At 43.3% G+C, this 20,017-nt stretch overlaps 2 protein-coding genes across 2 annotated transcripts; one reads left to right on the top strand and one right to left on the bottom strand.

Moving 5' to 3' along the window:
• The first annotated feature begins 9,614 nt into the window (after positions 1 to 9,614).
• Positions 9,615 to 11,716, top strand: TXNDC17 (thioredoxin domain containing 17). Its single transcript, XM_012652628.1, has 4 exons — positions 9,615 to 9,838; positions 10,370 to 10,451; positions 10,854 to 10,929; positions 11,542 to 11,716. The coding sequence occupies exons 1-4, from the start codon at positions 9,694 to 9,696 to the stop codon at positions 11,608 to 11,610; spliced, it is 372 nt and encodes a 123-aa protein (XP_012508082.1). The 5' UTR covers positions 9,615 to 9,693; the 3' UTR covers positions 11,611 to 11,716.
• A 1,109-nt stretch (positions 11,717 to 12,825) lies between these two features.
• Positions 12,826 to 19,961, bottom strand: MED31 (mediator complex subunit 31). The gene is made up of 4 exons (XM_012652626.1): positions 19,835 to 19,961; positions 18,670 to 18,747; positions 18,294 to 18,390; positions 12,826 to 13,190 (listed from the first exon to the last, which is right to left on the bottom strand). The coding sequence occupies exons 1-4, from the start codon at positions 19,860 to 19,862 to the stop codon at positions 12,998 to 13,000; spliced, it is 396 nt and encodes a 131-aa protein (XP_012508080.1). The 5' UTR covers positions 19,863 to 19,961; the 3' UTR covers positions 12,826 to 12,997.
• Positions 19,962 to 20,017: the final 56 nt, after the last annotated feature.

Here is a 20,017-nt window from a genome sequence, read left to right as displayed (position 1 = left end):
GGATCAAATCAAACTAAAAAGCTTCTGCACAGAAATGGAAACAATCAACAAAGTGAAGAGAAAACCCCACAAAATGGGAAAAAATATTTGCAAACTACCTGGATTAATTACCAGAGTATATGAGGAGCTCAAACAACTCAATACAAAAAAAACAATCTGTTTTAAAAAATGGGCAAAAGATCTGAATAGACATTTCTCAAAAGAAGACATACAAATGGCTAATAGGTATATGAAAAAATGCTCAACATCACTAATAATCAGAAAAATGTAAATCAAAACTACAATGAGATATTATCTCACCCCAGTTAAAATGGCTTTTACCCAAAAGACAGGCAATAACGGATGCTGGCAAGGATGTGGAGAAAGGGGAACCCTCATATACTATTGATGAGAATGTAAATTAGTGCAACCACAATGGAAAACAGTAGGAAAGTTCTTCAAAAAACTAAAAATAGAACTACCATATGATCCAGCAGTCCCACTGTTGGGTATATATCCAAAAGAAAGGAAATTAGTACATCAAAGATATGATTTGATCTCCCATGTTTATTGCAGCACTTTCACAATACCCAAGATATGGAATCAACCTAAGTGTCCATCAATGGATGAATGGATAAAGCAAATATACACCATGGAATATTATTCAGCCATAAAAAAGAATGAAATCCTGTCATTTGCTACAACATGGATGGAACTAGAGGACATTACGTTAAGTGAAATAAGATAGGCACAGAAACACAAATATCACATGTTCTCACTCACATGTGGGAACCAAAAAAAATTGTACTCATGGAGACAGAGAGCATCAATGGTTACCAGAGGCTGGGAAGATGAGTAGAAGGGTATGGAAGAGGTGGGAGATAAAGAGAGGATGGTTAATGGATACAAAAATACAGTTAGATAAAAGGAATAAGATCTAGTGTTCGGTAGGGCAACTATAGTTAACAATAATTTATTGTATATTCCAAAATGACTAAGAGTGTAATTAGAATGTTCCTAATAATGTAAGGATAAGGCAGAAAAGGAAGGTCAAGAAAGCTTGAGAGGGCAGCCATTTTGACTGATATCAGATCCTAATCACCCTGAATAAGGAAGTCGCCAGTAAGTCACTGCCTGAGACCACTTGAGGATGGGTGATTTACTAAGCCAGATGCCTTACAAACTGTGTTTATCTTTCTATGACAGCAGTTTATGATTAACCTTTACGACCTGACCTCAAGATAATGCTGGTAACTATGGGGTTTTTGAACATCTAAAAAATTACCATTATACCATAAGGGGTCCCCTTCCTGCTCAGGAAAGGACCCCTACTCCATCCGTGGAATGGGATCTGTTGTTGTCTGTCTCTGTCTCAATAAAACTCTCCTGTAGCTAGTTGGCTCACTCTCAAATTCATTCCCTCAGGAAGCCAAGAACCCACTTGGCAAGTTCATGGGACTTTCCTCCCTTCACTGGGACACTCCTTGCATCACTAACACAAAGAAATGACAAATGCTTGAGGTGATGGGTATCCCAATTGTCTTGATTTGATCATTATACATTATATGCTTGTATCAAAATGTACCCCATAAATAAGTATAACTTATTTACAATAATTAAAAATAATTTTTTTTAAATGTTAGGCTTCTGCAAGTGACCAACACAATCCATTAGAGTTTTCTTAAAAATTGCTCCACAGATGTAACACACAGACACACCAGACCAAAGCCATTTGGCAATACTTCTTCAGGCCTTCCCGGGATTTTTCATCTGTCAGCAGGATCCATCTTCCATTCTGTGCCTAAGTGCATCTTGCTCTAAACAGTCCACTTACGCCTTCTTATGCAGGCCCCAGTTTATGTCAGTTTTCCTGAATACAAGTTTTTTCCAAAATACAAGTTTTGCTTTGTTTTGCACTTAAGAACGCTTCAATATTCCTGTAGTTTTTACTTTTCATGGTTGCATTTTCCAATATCCAGTGAATGGCCTTTTCATGCCTAACCTAACTATAACGTTATTACTAAACATTTAGGTTGTTCCAGTTTTCCCACTAATAGAAATATTCCTTCAGTTAGTATCTCTATGCATTTAGGTTTTTTTCTCTTTATAAATTATTTCCTTAGGATAAATGATCTGTTCTGGGATTACTAGGTCAAAGGAAACAAACAATTTTATGGCTTTAAATATGTACGCTCCTAGACCTTCCAGAACGAACCTGTCAAAAACAGGTAAATAGCCTTAGGAGAATCCATGCCTACAAATTCAATGAACCCAATCCTCTGATGCCTTTATCTAAGAGATGGTTTCCCTACTCTCATAATGAATACGTTCATATAATCATGTGTATCAAGAGTCAGTTTAAGATAATCCATCGTGATAAAACTTCAGCAAAGTATTTTGGATTAAAAAAAGTAGTTAAAAATCTCACTAAAGAGAAAACAATGGTTTACATCTGAAAGGTACAAAGACTGATGAACAGTACTTGAAACTGATAGCCTTATTTGGAAAAAAATCTTTCCCCCCACCAAAGTAAAAATAACCCAAAATACCTCAGAGATGTGTTGTAAGTACCAGAAAAAATTTATGGGTAACTTCCACTTTAAGCTAGGTTTAGAGAATGGCTTTCTAATGGACTCAAAATCCATATGCAATAAAAGAAAAGAGTGAAAGGTTTGACTATGTTAAAATAAAAAAGTTTTTTAAAACCTTCTGCCTGGCAAAAAGCACCATAAGCAAAGTCAAAAGTAGAACAGAAAAACTGGAAGAAAAATATTTGCAAACACAAAAGGCTCCTATACATAAAGAAATCTTAAAAAGTGAGGTGGAAAAAATCAAAACTCAATAGAAAATGGGAAAAACACATGACCAGTTTACAAAAAATATATAAACATGGTTTAAACATAAAAAGATACTCTCATAGCAATACAAATTTAAAATACACAGAAATACCATCTATCACCCAACAGATTAGCAAAAATTAAAAAGTATAACAATAAATGCTGTTGGTGAGGCTGTGAGAAAATAGGCACCCTCATAGAGTGCTAATGGGAATGTAAATTGGCACAATCCTTATGGAGGGAAATTTGGCAACATCTAACAAAACTACCTATGCATTTGCCTTTTGACTTAGCAGTCTGAATTCTACAATTTACCCTGCAGATACATCTCCAACAACACATACGCACAGGGTCACTCACTGCTGTACTGTCTGTAACCATAAATTAATGCAACCAACCTAAAGAAAGAGTGAATTCTAGTGTACAACATGCATGTGGAAGTAGTTAGGGTATTCACATCTGCAACTGAGTTTGAAATGCATCAAAAAATAAGATAAGATTAATGGATGGATCTCTAGAGGGATGATCAAATGACAGACAATGAAATAATATAGTAAACTATTAATGGAATACAAATGTTCACTGTAAAACTCAACTTTGCTATATGTTTGAAGATTTTCATAATATAATGTTGGAGAAAAAGACATTTTTGAGACACTGAGTAAAGTTGCATAAAGACTGGTTATTAGATAATATTAGGGAATTATTTTTTGTCCATTTTCTTAGGTATGATAAATGGTATCATGATTAAGTAGGTAAGTTTGTTTTTACTACAGGTATTCTCAAATATTTAGAAGTATCATGATGTCTGCAATTTACTTTGGAATGATTCTGCAAAACTTTAAAAGAGAGACAGATGGTTGGGTAGATAGAAAAACAGGGCAAACTGTTAACAACTGCTGAATCTAGAAGGTGATTTCAAAAGGGTTCACTGTCCTTTTCTTTCAACTTTTCTTATGTTTGAAATGTTCCATAATAAAAATCTTAAGAAACAAAACTACCTGGGTCTGAGGTTTCATGGGATCGCTGCTCCCCAGTTGGGCACTAGATGCTAGATGAACACAGGTTGAAGCTGGTTGGCTTGGTCCCATGATGTTAAATAGTGTAGAACAATAGTGACAGCCTTGTCAAGAGCAACACTCTTCCCTAAAACCAGTCCTAAAATAAAACAAAGCTATTTCAGACCAACAGTGTTCAAACAAGGGAACAGAATAAAGCACAATGCCATGCTTGTATAACAATATTTTAGAAAGAGCCCATACCAACCTCATACTAAGAATGATTGCTTAAAGACAGGTAGATAGATGATCGTTTCTTCAATTTATAAAAGCAACCACAATTTTGAAATTCTCATTTTCAAAGAAATACAGGAAGATTCACTATTTTAATGATAATCTCTTGGCCCTTTTCACTCCAAATATCAAATCTCAACGGTATCCAGTAGGACATTATTCCAAAAGCAACTCTGCTATGGTAAACTAGCTCTTTCTAGCAGGGTGATTTTATGGATGAACAGTCTACACTGATGGATCCTAACACTAGTCAAAAAGCAGTATGCTTCACTCCTTCACTCTATCGAGTAGCCCAAACGGACAAAACTCTGAATGACTCTAAATAAACCTGCAGGATCAGAACTCCTAGATCCAAACCAGGATTTGCCATTAACTAGCCGAATGACCTGTCTCAATCTTCAATTTCCCCCATATTCCCCCACCTTACACACACACACACAATTGATATGAAACCATTCAGTAGGCTGTAAAGGGCTATACCCTTATTGTCACTGCTCCTTTATAGACATTTTATTATCCCTGCCACTCAGGTGCTTATCACAGTGTTGTCTCATATTGTTATTTACCTGTTTCACAGGCGTATGTCTCATCTTCCCAGCTAGACAACGTTTTTTGAGGGTAAGGGCCTTGTCTTACTCTTCTATTTCCCACAACACAGCACTTTGAGCACAGTAGACAATTTAACTCAACATTTGTTGAGGTAAGCTGATATTCTGTGAACTGACTAATTTTAAATGCACTGGGGAATTTGTTTCTCAAAGAATCCTACAGTAAATCAATTGGGATATTCAAAGTTAAAAAAAAATCCTAATTTAAGCTTTTGAATAAATCAAAGGTTTCAGGTCTGGATTTGCTTAAAGACAGATACATCGGTAGGAATATAAAGGCAGCTGTCCAAGAGTCCTTATTTCTAAGGCTGTAGACACATGATCAAAGAAGCAGATGGGACAAGGCGCATTAGCAAGGCCATCCCAACTGGTTTGACATCATCACAGGTTGGGGACTGGAGCCATGGAATGGAGTATGCAGAATTGGGGCCAGGGCATCTGCAACTTTTACACGGTCAGGACTTTCCCCCTGGTGGCTTCCATGTGCCAAACCTGACAGTCCATTCTCCACTAGGAAAATACTAGGCGATCCCCACAGTTCCAGGAAACCTCAAGTGATGGAACACATACACATGCACACACAAAGTCCAGGGACACCCACCCCTATACAAAGTCCTGGGGCACTCCTCTCCTTGCAATCTGTCCCTTCCCCACTGTCCTAGGAAACCTCCCAATTTGTCACCCTACATATCCTGAGTCATCTCCACTCCTACAGCCTGTGCCTTCATCCATAATTCAGGACAAACCTCCCCACAACCTGTTCCCTCCCACAGAGCCCCAGGACACCTCCCCCCAAATTGCTCCCTACACATACTACTGGAACGTCCCCCTCAATCTGTCCTCCCCCACAGAATTCTCTCCCCAACTGTTCCCCCTCACTCTGACTGCAGACATTCCTCCAGCCTGTATCCCCCAACTCTGATGTGGGTGATCTCTGAAATGGCCAAGGCCTATTTCCTCCCTTGGAACTGGGGGCACCCCCACAGCTGTTCTTATCCCTGACACTCCTGGAACATTCTCACAGGCTATTTCTTCCCCCACAGACCTTGGACAGCTCCATAACCCAGCCCCATGCACACAGGTGTGAGACATCCCCACAGCCTGGCTCCTCCCTGCCAGTCCCAGGATACTCCTTCCTCCTGTCTCTTCCTCTGAAGCCCCCACTCCCTCTGCGGACTGTCTTCTCACCATTGTCAGGCCTGAGACACCCACATCCACTCCTGCACCTGTGGACCCAGTCACCCACACTGCTGGAGGCACGCGCCCCGCCATGGGAACTCCTACAGCTGCAAGAACCCCCAGAGGCAAAGGCACCCTTGCGGCCTCAGGGCCTGCTCCACTATGTCTCCTCCTCCACAGGCCTGAGACACCTTGAGAGCCCACGTCCCCCTCCACAGGTCTGGGAGTCCTGACAGCAGTTGGCACCTCAGTGGCTGGTCTCCTTCCCCATATGCCTGAGCCATCGTCCTCAGAGCTAGTATCCCCTACCATCGGCCCAGGGAGCCCAGAAGCCATGGGCATTCCCACAGCCATGGAAACTCTAGCAGCTACAGGCATCCCAGCACTCTCTCCTCTTCCCGATAGGCCCAAGAGACCCCCAGAGAGTGTCTCCTCCTCCAATGACCCAGGCAGCCCCGCAGCCATGGAGACCCCAGGGGTCTGTCTGCTTCCCAACCAGCCTGAGATGCCCCCAGAGTCAGTCTTCTCCACTGTGGGTCGAGGTATCCTGGCAGACGTGGGCACCCCCATCCTTGCAGGACCTGTGGCATCTATGGGTCCCCTGACTATCTCTCTCTCCCCCCACGAGCCTGAGACGCTTCCAGAACCAGTTTCCTCCTGCAAAGGCCGAGACACCCTGGGAGCCACGGGTTCCCCACCAGCAGTCTGCCTCCTTCCCGACAAGCCTGAGGAGCCCCCAGAGCCAGTCTCCACCGCCAGCGGACCAGGCGCCCTAGGAGCTGTGGGCACCTCAGTGGCCACAGGAGCTCTGACACTCTGTCTCCTTCCCCAAGGCTCCAGGACACCCCCAGAACCGGTCTCCTCCCCCACAAGCCCAGGGACCTCCGAAGCCACGGGAACCCCAGTAGCCTGCCTCCCTCCCCATGGTCCTGGGAAAGCCCCAGAACCACCATCCTCCCCCACAGGCCATAGCTCCTCTGGAGCCGGAGGTCTCCCTGAAGCCATGGGTATGCCAGCAGCACAAACCCTTTCCCACAGATTCAAAACGGCTCTAGAGCTGCTTTCCTGACACACAGGACCAGACACCCACACACTGGCAGGCACTTTTCCAGACCCAGGCACACACATACCTGTGGGTAGCCCTGCTGGGGCACACCTGTGCTTGGGCACATCTGCTGCCTTGGGTATCCCTCCTGTCTCACACAGCCCCACAGCCTGCCTGCTCCCGCACAGACAGGAGACACCTCTACAGCCAGCCTCTTGTGCCCTGGGCCCAGGCACCCCGAAAACTGGAGGCACCAGAGCCCCTTGCTCGCCCATAGCCTGCCTCCTCTCCCACAGGCTCAGGACATTCCCACAGCGTGTCTCCTCCCCTGCAAGCCCCGGCACTGCCGCAGCTGGAGGCCCTGCCGGAGCACGCCGCCTATCCCACAGGCCCGGGACACCACCATGGCTTGTCTCTTCACCCATGGCTCCTGGTACCACCACAGCCTGGGACACCTCCACTGGCTGTCCTGTTCTCCACAGTCCTGGGACACTTGCACAGCCTGTCTCCTCCTTCCCCAAAGCCCCAGGTACTCCCAGGGCCTGTTCTATACCCAACAGGCCTGGGGTGCCCCCAAAACCGGCCTCCTGCTCACTAGGACCAGAAAGCTCTGCAGCTCTCCATGATCCTGGGTCACCTCCAGAACCTGTCTCTACCCACAAAGCCTGTGCCTTTTCCCTGAATCCAGGGTCACCCCCGCATCTAGCTTCTTCTTCAGTAGCACAAAGCACCCCTGCAGGCTGTCCTGTGCCCCACAGGCCAGGGATACCCCCAGAGCCTATCTTCTCCACAGCCTGTCTCCTCTGCCATATGCCTGGGGTGCCCACAGAGGTGGGTTCCTCCATCACAGCTCTAGGGACCCCCACAGCATCAGGCGCCCCCGCAGCCTGTCCCCTGCACCATAGGCTGGGGGTATCCCCACAGACTGCCTCTTGTGCCAGAGTCTGCACTGGCTGCCCTCTCCCCGACAGACCTGGGGCACCTCCACAGCCCATCTCTCCCTCCACAGCTCGGGGCACTCCCACAGCCCCAGGCCACCCCGCAGCACCAGGCACCCCCATAGTCTGTCCTTTTCCCCAAGGACCTGGAGCAGCTCCATAGCCTATCTCCTCCACATCCCCAGGCACTCCCACAGCTTGTCCCCTCCCCAACAGGTGTGAGGCAATCCCAGAATTTGTCTCAGCAGCCTCAGGCACATCCACAGGAGGAGGCACCCTCCCAGCCTGTCCCTGTCCACAAAAGCCTGACGCTCTCTCATAAGCCGCCCCTAGCCCCACAGCTGTGGACAGCCCTGAGGCCCGGGGGAACACCCTAGCCTGCCCTTTCACCCAAGGTCCTGTAACACCACCACAGCTTGTCTCTACCCAGGAAGCTCGGCCAGGGACACCCCTTTCAACTGGTCCCTCTCTTGCAGGATGGAGCTCGACTCTGCTTCCTTCTCCACATCCCGAAGCTGCCCTCATAGCCTGCACCTTCAACCACAGATGAAAAATGCTCTCATGCCCCAGAGATCCAGGACGACCTTTTCTCTCACAGCCCCGGGGACTCCTATCTTCTGTCTCCTCCTCCCCAGACCCAGTCACCCACACAGACCCAGCAGGTCCCACCACCTTGGGCTCCCCGACAGCCCCGTTCACCCACACAGCCCCAGGGTCCCTAGCAGCCTCAAGCAAGCCTGCAATTCCAGGTGTTCCCGAAGCCCCATTCTCCGAGGCGTCAGCTGTGTGTGCTGCTTGTCTCCTCCCCCATGGCCGCCGACAGTCCTGCAGCCTTTCTGCACTCACACAGCGCGTCTCCCAAACCGAGGACCTCGCCCGGCGCCTAGCTCCACGGCCTCGAAACGTCCCTGCGCTCCATCTCTTCCCCCACGGCCGCCGAACTCCCCGCCCCGACCTGCTGGGCCCCACGCAGCGACCCGGCAACTTAGCAGCAAGCTCGCCCCCGCGCAGCCTGGGCAAGGCCCCACGCCCAGTCGCCCGGCTCATAGCTCCAGGACAATTCCCGTCTTTCCCCAGCGAAGCCCTGGGGCACTTTGTGTCTTAGCACCTCGCTCCCTAAGCTGCTCTACACACGCACTCACACTCAGCTCCAGCCCTCGCAGCCTTTCTCCCTCCCAGCCCCCCACTCCACCCCCGCCCAGTCCCAGACGCCCGCCCCCCCCCCAGTCCAAGGCCCCCATAAAGCCTAGACAGGAGAAGAGGTAATCGGGGGGACGGAGCGGCAGGGCCTGCCCAGTCGAGGTCTCCTCTACCCCAGGTCCATGCCTCCTAACGCAGCTTCCCAGAATCCCCCCCCAGCTCCTGCCCGAGCCCACCTGGTCTGGGGCGAGGCGCGGCTACCGGGACCGGCGGAGGGGGGGGCCCATCTAGGCCTCGCTTCCGGCCGCTCGCCCAGTCGCCATAGCAACAGGCGCAAGGCGGCTTGGGAGCCGTTGAGGCTCCTGAGCTACTTAAGGGTCCAGGTGTTGCCGGGAGGCAAGTTTTGCAGCCAGTGTCCATGCGGCCGGGGCCGGGACCAGATTAAGGAAGAGGCCTGGGTTTAGGAGTGGAGCTAGCACCGAAAGATCTGAGAAACGAGAGCAGTAAGACAATGAGGATGAGTTTGGCCTTCAGAGGCTCCCGTACACGTCAGGGCGGTGCTGGCTTCCGCAGGCACCGCCCTGCCCTATCCCACCCGGAAACTGCTTCGCCCCGCCCCGTGTGGGCCCCCGGCGACCAGACCGGACACGTCTCGCAGTCTGCAGCGCGGTCCGGATGGCCCCCTACGAGGAGGTGCGCGTGTCCGGCTTTGAGGAGTTCAGCCGGGCTGTGGAGCAGCACAATGGCAAGACCATTTTCGCCTACTTTACCGGTTCTAAAGACGACGAAGGGAAAAGCTGGTGTCCCGACTGCGTGCAGGGTAAGGCCAGGACTCGGGTGCTGCTGCCCCGCGGAAGTGGTGAGAAGGATGAGGCTACGGCCAGAAAGCTGGGTTGAGAAGAAACAGAGGGAATCTTGGTCCCAGAGATTCGCGGGGCAATCTCAGCTGTCCCCATGCCTCTCCTTATTAAGCCCTGCCCTGCCCAGAGCGCTCTTCTTTTTACCATCAGACCCTGATGATCTTGGAATCTAATTCTTTAAAATTTCTCACTTCCCCAATATGATTAGTGTGTCTCATAGGACACGTGATTGGTCTTTAAGTCAGTCAGCAAACAAGTATGCTTTTCATTGTTCTGGGCGCTGTGGAGTGGGGGCAGTCAGGAGCCTACTTGGTCCTTTAAAGTGGCTTTAACACCCGAAGAGAACACCTGACTTAACGTTGACCTCCTCAGTCAACTGCAGGTTAAAGTCTGAGTACTTAAAGGCTGGAGAAAGGGGAGAGGATGGCTGTTTCTGAGTGCCAATCTGACTGTAGAGTTGGTAATTATTTTATATCAACTTTTTTTTAAAGCTGAACCAGTCGTGCGAGAGGGGCTGAAGCATGTTAGTGAAGAATGTGTGTTCATCTACTGCCAAGTAGGAGAAAAACCTTAGTAAGTGGCAACGTATACTGTTTCAGAGACACGCACTAGACTCTTTGGGACTTAGGTGGGAAGAGTCTCAGGAACTCACTCAGGTTCTGTGTTCTAAAGTCTGATAAGTTGAATTAAAAGCTATTAAATACAAATTTAAGATGTCCACTTAAAGGGTAATTCAATGAATGTGTCCTGGTTTAAGTTCATAACTTAGCTGGCTTTACATTTATTTTCTATCTTAGTCACATTTTAAATGAAAATTTTGCACAAATTAATAGATGAAGTCATAGTCCTCAAGGTTTTTTAAGTGTTTACAACAAGGATTATTAAAAGAAAGTAAATGTAGGAATATATCAAATATTAAGCTAACTGTAATAAACCAAGTAAATTTTTTTCATGATCACTTTCTTTTTGGAATAGCTGGAAAGATCCAAACAATGACTTCAGAAAAAACCTGAAAATAACTGCAGTGCCTACACTACTTAAATATGGAACAGTGAGTATCTTTCTTTAAATATAATGGGGCTATAATTCACTCTGTCAAAACTCTTTTACCTTGTTCTGGATTCAAATTTGAAAGGATCTTGACATTTCATCTCAATCACATTGGTGTTCAGAATGCTGTTTGGAGTCCATCTCTATGGCCAATCCCAATAAACTATTAATAAATAATGCAAATATCTATTGGGTCTTTTTCATGTTTTTAAGCTACTCTTCTTAAAAATATTCTATAGCCAGAAAGTTGGTTGACTCATAATTCCTTAAACACTTGCATCAACAGTTGTTTTTCTATTTAATCCATAATTCTGGTTGTAAAGAAATGAAACTCCTAGTTCAGTCATGCTCCTGGGATGCTAAATTAAAGGGCATGGTATTGGGCTTGCTGTCTCCTGTTTTAGTCTGTGGAGCTTTCTGGTATTTTAGGTTTAAGTCTCTTGAGCCAAGTATTTTGGTGATTCATCTTAAGGCAAATATCTTAACTCTTTCATAAAACTTGTTATAACGAGTTGGTTTCTGAATGGCCTAATTTGTGTCATTCAAGGTAGAACTCACTCTACTCCTAGTAACATTTTCTAGGAGTTAAGATTTCACTCTTCTTCTCTTACAGCCTCAAAAACTGGTAGAATCTGAGTGTCATCAAGCCAACCTCGTCGAGATGTTGTTCTCTGAAGATTAAGACTTAATGATGGCAATTGTCTTGATTACCTGATTTGTTGTAGTATTAAAAAAAACTGCACACTTCTTCTGAATTCATGTTAGCTATAAATAAATGATGTTAAAAATCTGGTATATGTTTAAACAATAGAGTGGTATTAAAATGCTCATGAGCCTTTAGTTTGTTTTTAATATGTGGATATTTTTAAGATATGAGTAAAATAAGTCTTCAGGAGTGGCAGTAATAGCTTGAAGGAATTTTATTATTGGAGGTGACAAATACCTAAAAGACCCCAATAGTGCAGTAGACAACTTCCAAATCTCTAAAGGGATTAGGATCTTTTACCTTAAATTCTATGAATTTGCAAAGCAATTGATATTCCTGAAACTCCTTTGGCTTTGGAATGTAGAATTTAACCTAACCACTGAAGGAAAGCACAGTACATCTGATCCAGCCTCTGCTTAATTCAGGCAGCTGTTTTACAGCTGTCTCAGTGTGCTTCATTTGGGATGATGCATGTGACAGAGAGGGGCTAGAAAGACTATATAACTTAGTGGGAAGAACTCCAGCCTGTAAGTCAATCACACCAATTCTACCACTAACTTAGCTGTGTAACCATAGGTAAGTTACTTAACTTGTCTAAAACCTCAGTTTCCTCTTTTGTAAACAAGGATTACTCTGAGAATAAAATGAGAATGCAAAGAAGCACTTAACACATAGCACCTGGTTTTGGTACCTCTGAAGTAAGTGTTAGCTAAATGAGCACAAGTATTTGAGGCTCCTCATCTTTGTTCTAGTCTAAGGTCAAGAGTCCAATTAGTAGTTAACCACTAATCTTACCTTCACTAAGTCAGACATAACAGTGATTCTTTCTTAAAGCCATCTTGCAAAGCAAGTGGTGATACAGGTATGTCCTTTCCTATAGAATTTAAGAAACTTTATGCAGTTTCTGCTCTGTGACTTAAAGAGGTTACTGATTCTTTTCCTTTCATTCCCTGGATAAGAGGGGTGAACAGCTGATCTAAGAGACAGTGAAGTTCCAGGAAATGGACTTCCCCAAGGCACCACTATATGTCGGGAACAAAGCTAGGCTGAGTTCAATATATTTGGCAGCCCTCCCCTACCCCATGCCCCACTGCCTCCTTTAATTGGTCTAAAGCACCAAACTTTTCCATTCTCATTCAGTTGATTGTTAAATGCTAATAAAAACTTACAAACCCACAGGGAAATCAAAGTAGAACAATTCTGGTTTAACAGAAAGAGTCTATTAACAATAAAAAGTTAGTTGGATAAAAATACATTAAAGGTTTTAGGTGCTACCACAATAAAGGTAGGTAGGAAGTCTTTTGTCTTTGCTGTACAAAAGAAATACATTATATACATGTCTTAAGAGTCTGTATCCAGCTTTTCATTTTCCTGATGTGTTATTTTGCTGTTGCTGCTCTGCCAAGGCTTGTTGCAGGCGCATCCGCTTCCGGGAATAGTGTTGCCAGTGTAGAATTTGCTGTTCATCAATAAATTTTGCACACTGAGCATTCACCAGCTCCTTTCGGAAGTGTTCATATTGGAGCAGTTCTAACATGTGTAAACACTGAGGGTACCTGGGTTTAAGTTTATAAGTTAATGATCAACATAATTTAAGTCAATAATGCCAAGTTCTAATTCAGTTATTCTCTTAGAAAAATGATCTTATAGCCTATGTTTCTATAACATTAACTTAGTACATTTTGGTAACGGGTTTTTCCACCCTGCTTTTGCAGAGAGGCTTGTCATCAAAAGTCAGTATTAAGTAAAATTCTCAAAATGAGAAAATTTAAGTTCAGAAAGATTAAATAACTTTCCCAAGACCATATACAACACAGTAACTGGTAAACAGTGAAAATCTTGGAATAAGCCATGCTATTCTAGTGGTTTACAATGTCAAGAACATGAACATTTTTTATTTTAGCAATTATGTGTTTAATTGATAGCTGCTGGTTTTCCATCAATAGTGGAAAAATAAGACAACGTTCCTTTAAAAGTGAGTCAGTTTCAAAAAGAACTGTGCACATACATTGTACTCTAGTTTTCCATAGGAATATAGCAATTCTGAAATTATGTATATCCTAGGATTGAGCAAGTAAGTATATTATGAATTAAGAGAGCCAAATTTCTGGCTATCAGAAAGGAAGTTACAGATAAAAGGGGAAGGCTAGAATGAACCCTGTGGTATTGAGCTAAAATTGAAAAAGACTGTATGTACCCATGGCTTTTAGTGTATGTCTATATATATATAATAGAGACACAGGTGTGTGTGTGCACGTACGTATACACATACATACAATTCCTAGCTGTGTGTACTGAGAGGACCTAGAAGCAATGACACCATAGTACCAGTGAGCACACTCAGTGTCCAGATTGTGATTTTCAGATAGCATTTTCCATAATTCCTTGGAGAAATGGCTGATTCCAAGGCTAGGACAGGGAAGGTACAAGATGAGCCTGAAATGTTACTTAGTGCCAGAAAGAGAAGTGCTAAAAATTGATGGAGATACGTCAAAAGTACTCAGAAGCCAACTGAAGGGGCTCCCAATGGCCAAATTTGGAATAATTATTAGAGCAAGAAAATACATAATGATCATCCATAGGATAAAATTAAGAATCAAAAAGTCTACACTGACGTATATTTCTTTAATGAAATAATAAGTCAGAAACAAGGGAATATTCTTCCTTACTAAAGAATTCCAACTAATAAGTGTAGAATGATGGAATTAGAAAATCACCACAGTAAAAACTGGCAAGCATTATGGAAGTCTCTTCAATAGATGCTAAAATTAAGGCGAGGCACAGTGGCTCGGCCTGTAACCCTAGCCCTCTGGGAGGCTGAGGTGGGAGGTTCACTTGAGGTCAGGAGTTCGAGATCAGCCTGAGCAAGAGCAAGACCTGGCTGGGTGTGGTGGTGGGTGCCTGTAGTCCCCACTATTAGGGAGGCTGAGGCAGGAGGATCACCTGAGCCCAGGAGTTTGAGGCTGCAGTGAGCTATGATGATTCCACTGCACTCTAGCTGGGGCAACAGAGTAAGACTCCATCTCAAAAAAAAAAAAGATGCTAAAATTAGTGAGCCAAAATATATGTAACAAGATATTTACGTAGTCTCAAAAGTATTTCCCCATAAGATACTTATTAAATAGGCATTAAAAAAACCTGATATGGAGAAACCTAGAAGGCACCACACCTCAACCAAGTGATCAAAATTAACATCACCATTAGTGGGACAAATAGACTTCATGTGACTCCTGATATGATATACCAAGAAGTATCACTTCTGTTCCAGGCATGAAAAAAAAATAAGACCAAGAAATTCAGATTAAAGGAGACTAAGACAACATGACAACAAAAGGCAACATACAAGTTAGACTGGACACTGTACTAAATACATGACACCAGCGGGACAACTGGCAAAATTTGAATGAGGTCTGTAGGTTAGATAACAGATTAATGTTCTGATTTTGATCATTGTACTGTGGTTACATAAGATACTAACATTTAGAATATATGGGCAAAGAATATACAGGAATTCTCTTTACTATTCTTCCAGCTATCCTGTAAGTGAAATTATTTTAAATTAAAAAGACAAAATTTAAATGAGACAATTAAAATGTATCAATCATACAGGTAGTATACAGATAGAGCCTAAATGATACAAGTAATATGCAAATGATTGAAGTTTGGAAAATAGTATACTACTAGAGCAGTGCTTCTTAAACTTTAATATGCACATGAATCACTTCTTAAAATATAGACTTTGATTCTGTAGGTCTAGGTTGGGGCCTGGGCTCTGCATTTCTAACAGGTGCCCAAATGACACCAATGCTGCTGATCTAAAGACCACAATGAATAGCAGGGCCCAATACCATACTGTCCTTCCAAAATAATGTTTACTATCTACACTCCAAAAATGCACTGTTGCCTGTAACTGTTGGCAGCTTAGCTTCAAAATGCTCTATTCACACCTGTCCTGGCTAATTTCTTTTCATGATAGCGTTAGTAGTTAAAAAGATCTGGGTGTGAGTACCAGCTGGGTGGCCCTGAACAAGGTACTTAACCTCTCTAAGGTTCAATTTCTTCAACTGTAAAATAATGTGACAACCAAGAGAATGGTTTCAAGTAGCATTTAGTAAATAAGTGGAATTTAGACATGCAGTGATCATTTATTATATCAAACTTGTAGAAGACAATGCTCAGAATACATTAGATGACAATAAGGAATTATATTCTCTGATAGGCTACAATATTCTCTGATAGGCTACAAGTCAAGATGAAATAGAAGAGGCCGAGCGTGGTGGCTCACGCCTGTAATCCTAGCTCTCTGGGAGGCCGAGGCGGGTGGATTGTTTGAGCTCAGGAGTTCGAGACCAGCTGAGCAAGAGCGAGACCCCGTCTCTACTAAAAATAGAAAGAAATTAGCCGGACAACTAAAAATATATAGAAAAAACTAGCCGGACATGGTGGCGCATGCCTGTAGTCCTAGCTACTCGGGAGGCTGAGGCAGGAGGATCGCTTGAGCCCAGGAGTTTGAGGTTGCTGTGAGCTAAGATGATGCCACAGCACTCTAGCCCGGGCAACACGGTGAGACTCTGTCTCAAAAAAAAAAAAAAAAAAAGATGAAATAGAAGAGCTACAATAGGAAAGTTCTACATTTAGATTTTTAAAAATAAACAAGATATGAATGGAGAACTCCATTAACAGCATTAATGAAAATAAGAAGTGAAAGATTTTAGTTGAAATAAAGCTCCTAGCAAATTAACAATGTGATCTCCTAGGCCCTCTCCCCGCAAAGGAGTAATGTAAACTTAAATTGTACTAATAGACATGTAATGTTCACATCAAGAAAAGAAATGCCATTTGGCCCACTGTACCCTGACCACATCTGAAGGCCTGTGTTTAGCTCTTGGCTGAATTGCATAAGGTACAACTGCCAAATATCCAAAGGAGGGCACTTGAATTCATGAGAAGACTGGAAGCCATGGCACTTAATCAACGGCTAAAGATAATTGAGAGAAACAGATGTAAGAGAGACATTATAGTTGCATATACTGGCTATCAATGAAGCAAGCCAAGTGGTGCAAAGTGTCTAGTAGAAACAGGTGCTCTCAGCTCTAGCCAGTTGTTGACCTGAGAGAATGAACACCTGGGGTTACCAGCTCTTCTAGATTTTAAAAAGTAGCTGGAAATCTGGATTGTTATATAAAACCTTCCAATCTTTAATTGTTGGCAACTATTAAACTAAAACTTTGTACAGACTGAATAAAATGCCCAATAGGGATTAATCTGCAACTCCTCTTGAATTTAAATAATCTAAAGGGCTGTTGACCTCAAGAGGACATAGACTGGTTCTGGATTAATCCACAACAAACAGATTGAAGCTACAAGGAGGTTTATTGTATCACAATGTAAAGAAAAACTTTCTAACATCTGGGTAACAGTGGAATCAGCTATCCCTGACAGAGTTAACATGTGTGCACTGGAAACCTCCAGCCAGAGTATAGATAACCGTCTCTGAACAAGATTGTTAGGCGAGACTGAACTTGATGGTGACTAAGGGACATATAACATATGTTGCAAACTAATTAAAAAATCTTTTCTTTGAATTATTAAATGAATAAAGAGTTGTTTATAAAAAGCCAGTAAGGGTGCAAAGGGTCTTGCAGCCAACATAAGGATGTATGCTTCATGAATGTTATTATTGGACACAGATCAGAAAAGTGACTTGGATAAAGAACAAGTATGAAACATTTTCCTCTCAAACTTTCATTTAAAAAAAGTTTCACTATTGCTTTCTTTCTACCTGGTTAAGACAAACCAGAGACATGAGTTCACCTTTTTATTTTTTTTTACCATTAAAAGGGAGTAAGTTTGTGATTATATGCTTCTTACAATTTAGTAAGCCTTAGCATAAAAGTACCTGTTAAACAACCCAAATGGCAATATATATAGTTTATATATATTAAAAATATATGTATATAAAATACATATATCTACCTTAATGTGTTAATGGACGTGAAGCATTTAGCACAGTTCTTGGCACATAAGAGGCCCTAAAGAAAAGAGAGCAGCTCTAAGAATCAGGTAAGGTTACTTCCTACAGAAAAATCCCAGAAACACCTTCCTTACAAGTACCCTTTTCTGTAAGGTTCTTTAATTTTCCACCCATGGCTAGGTTGATACCTTTATAGACTGTGAGTTCACTGGGATCAGAAACCCAGTGAGATGGGGAGAGTGGTAAAAGACAAGGCCAGACAAGACAGGACCAGATCATATAGGGCTTTAGTTCAAGAAAAGAGATTAGATTTTAATCTGCATGGAATGGAAAGCCAATGAAAGGTTCTAAGTAAGAAAGTGAAGTGTTCAGACTCACATTAAGAGATCAGGTTGGACTTTTGTGTAGAAAGCTGTTTCACTTTTTTTTTTTTTTTTTGGTGGGGGGAAGGTTTCAGGGGTGAGGAAGAAGGTGAAAGTGGAAACAAGAGATAACCAGTCAATAGATTATTGCAGTAATCCAAGTCAGAGATGAGGTGTCTTGTATTAAGATGTTGACAACTAAAAGAAGTGGTCAGATTCAAAATATATTTTTTCCAATGTGAAACAAAGAAGATTGTTAAACATCAGTGTTTTCTATTATAATAAAGTATACACATATTTAGGATTATAAAAATTAAACTTACTTTAGATACTTGGCATATTCTGGTTCTTTCCAGTAAAGCAAGTACTTAAGATAATTAACAAAAGCTTTGTCTTTGAAGTAACCTCTTTGGGCAAGAACTGAAAGGCATGAAAAAAAACATATCTGTAGGTCAAACCAGCCCTTAAACTATGATTTGTGACCCCTAATATAAAGAATCTATTTATGTAACATCCCCACCACCAACACAGACTGAATTCAAAACACTAGTCCCAAGGCTCAATTATATCTATATACCAGTATAAGTGTAATTCCATTCAATATTGAGAATGTATAAAAGTAGATCTATTATGAATTGCAACTCTTCTGTCAGAAATCATTACTAGCTCCTCAGTTTAATGAGGTGCTTAACAACTTACAATTAAGGTAATTTGGGTTGGCTAAACACTGCACAAATTCCAACTCCAACTGAAACCGAAGTCGATTTCCAGCATCATCTAGGAGAAAAGACAGCAAAAATCAATAGCAGTAATGAAACCAGACTAATGCTGAGAGACACTTCAGGGTAAAGAAGGGAATGTGATGGTCTTCCTAAACTGGCCATGGGAGGAGATATAACTTCGTTAGAAATCTAAGAAAGCAGAGCCCTGATTAAAAGGAATAAGTTAAAAAGTTTCTCTAAAGAGAAGTCATTAAAAAAAAAAAAACAAACCAGCAACACAAACGTAGCAAGATACCTATCACTTACGGGCCACTATGTAGGAATTTTAACAGTGATTACTGAGATAGGTTGTAATAACTGCGGCTTCCTCTATTTTAATAATGCGTTACAACAATTGTTAACAGTGATTAAGTTACCAGCTGGGCGCAGTGGCTCGCGCCTGTAATCCTACCACTCTGGGAAGCCAAGGCAGGAAGATTGCTTGGGCTCAAGAATTAGAGACCAGCCTGAGCGAGAGCGAGACCCCATCTCTACTAAAAACTAAAAATAAAAAATAAAAAAATTAGCCGGGCGTGGCGTCGCGCACCTGTAGTCCCAGATACTAGGGAGGCTGAGGCAAGAGGATTGCAAAAACACAAAAAACAAACAGTAATTAAGTTACCTAAAAGGAAAGTGCTAAATCGGTCAGGAAAAAGTTCAGGATGCAAGCTGAAAAAGACTACGGAGAGCCTGTAAGATAATGCAATGTGTGCGTATGTGAGAAACATCAATGGCAGAATGATACACTAGTCTGTCGACGATATTTCAAACTTAAGCAAGCTCAGGTGAGAAACAGAAAACCAATCAAAAAGGAGACCGTTTAAGATCCAAGCCCTCTCCCCTAGTCGCGCCCACACCGGGAAGCCAGTGCAGTTCGTGTTTTATAGCAAGTGAGATAAAATGTGGGGACAAACCAAATTAAGAAAAAAGCAAAAACTACCCTGGTCTTTCCAGACGCTTACATGAGCCCTCTCACCTCCCCGTCCAAACACTAACCTTGCGGAGAGTTAGGCCTGAAAGGAGGCCCCGGGGAAGCAGAAGGGGACTGGGCCGGCCGAGGACAGTTCTAACTGCGAAGACTTGAGGATCAGAACGCTACTCACCTGTCTCCATAGCGACAGCAGCGGCCATAACAAGCAAAGACGCTAGATCGCCACCAGCTCCACAGAGTAACTGCTCGGAGTGGCGGGGAAGGTTGCGGAAGGCACAGCTCCCTTTCCGGTCCCGGGGCAGTGTGGGATACGGGGGGCGGGCACAGCCTCGCTTGGAGGCGGACGGCTCCGCCC

This window comes from Propithecus coquereli, unplaced genomic scaffold, assembly GCF_000956105.1.
Source record: "Propithecus coquereli isolate 6110/MARCELLA unplaced genomic scaffold, Pcoq_1.0 Scaffold390, whole genome shotgun sequence".
NCBI classification, from domain to species: domain Eukaryota; kingdom Metazoa; phylum Chordata; class Mammalia; order Primates; family Indriidae; genus Propithecus; species Propithecus coquereli.
This window is presented reverse-complemented; position numbering and strand designations above follow the sequence as displayed.

Bases quoted from the DNA above. Each gene is read 5' to 3' on its own strand.
- MED31 (XM_012652626.1), bottom strand. From the start codon at position 19,862: ATGGCCGCTGCTGTCGCTATGGAGACAG. The intron at 18,748-19,834 runs GTGAGTAGCGTT...CTTTTCTCCTAG, and splicing joins TGCTGTCGCTATGGAGACAG to ATGATGCTGGAAATCGACTT. The intron at 18,391-18,669 runs GTAAGTTGTTAA...CATGCCTTTCAG, and splicing joins CAACCCAAATTACCTTAATT to TTCTTGCCCAAAGAGGTTAC.
- TXNDC17 (XM_012652628.1), top strand. From the start codon at position 9,694: ATGGCCCCCTACGAGGAGGTGCGCGTGTCCGGCTTTGAGGAGTTCAGC. The intron at 9,839-10,369 runs GTAAGGCCAGGA...TTTTTTTTAAAG, and splicing joins GTGTCCCGACTGCGTGCAGG to CTGAACCAGTCGTGCGAGAG. The intron at 10,930-11,541 runs GTGAGTATCTTT...CTTCTCTTACAG, and splicing joins CACTACTTAAATATGGAACA to CCTCAAAAACTGGTAGAATC.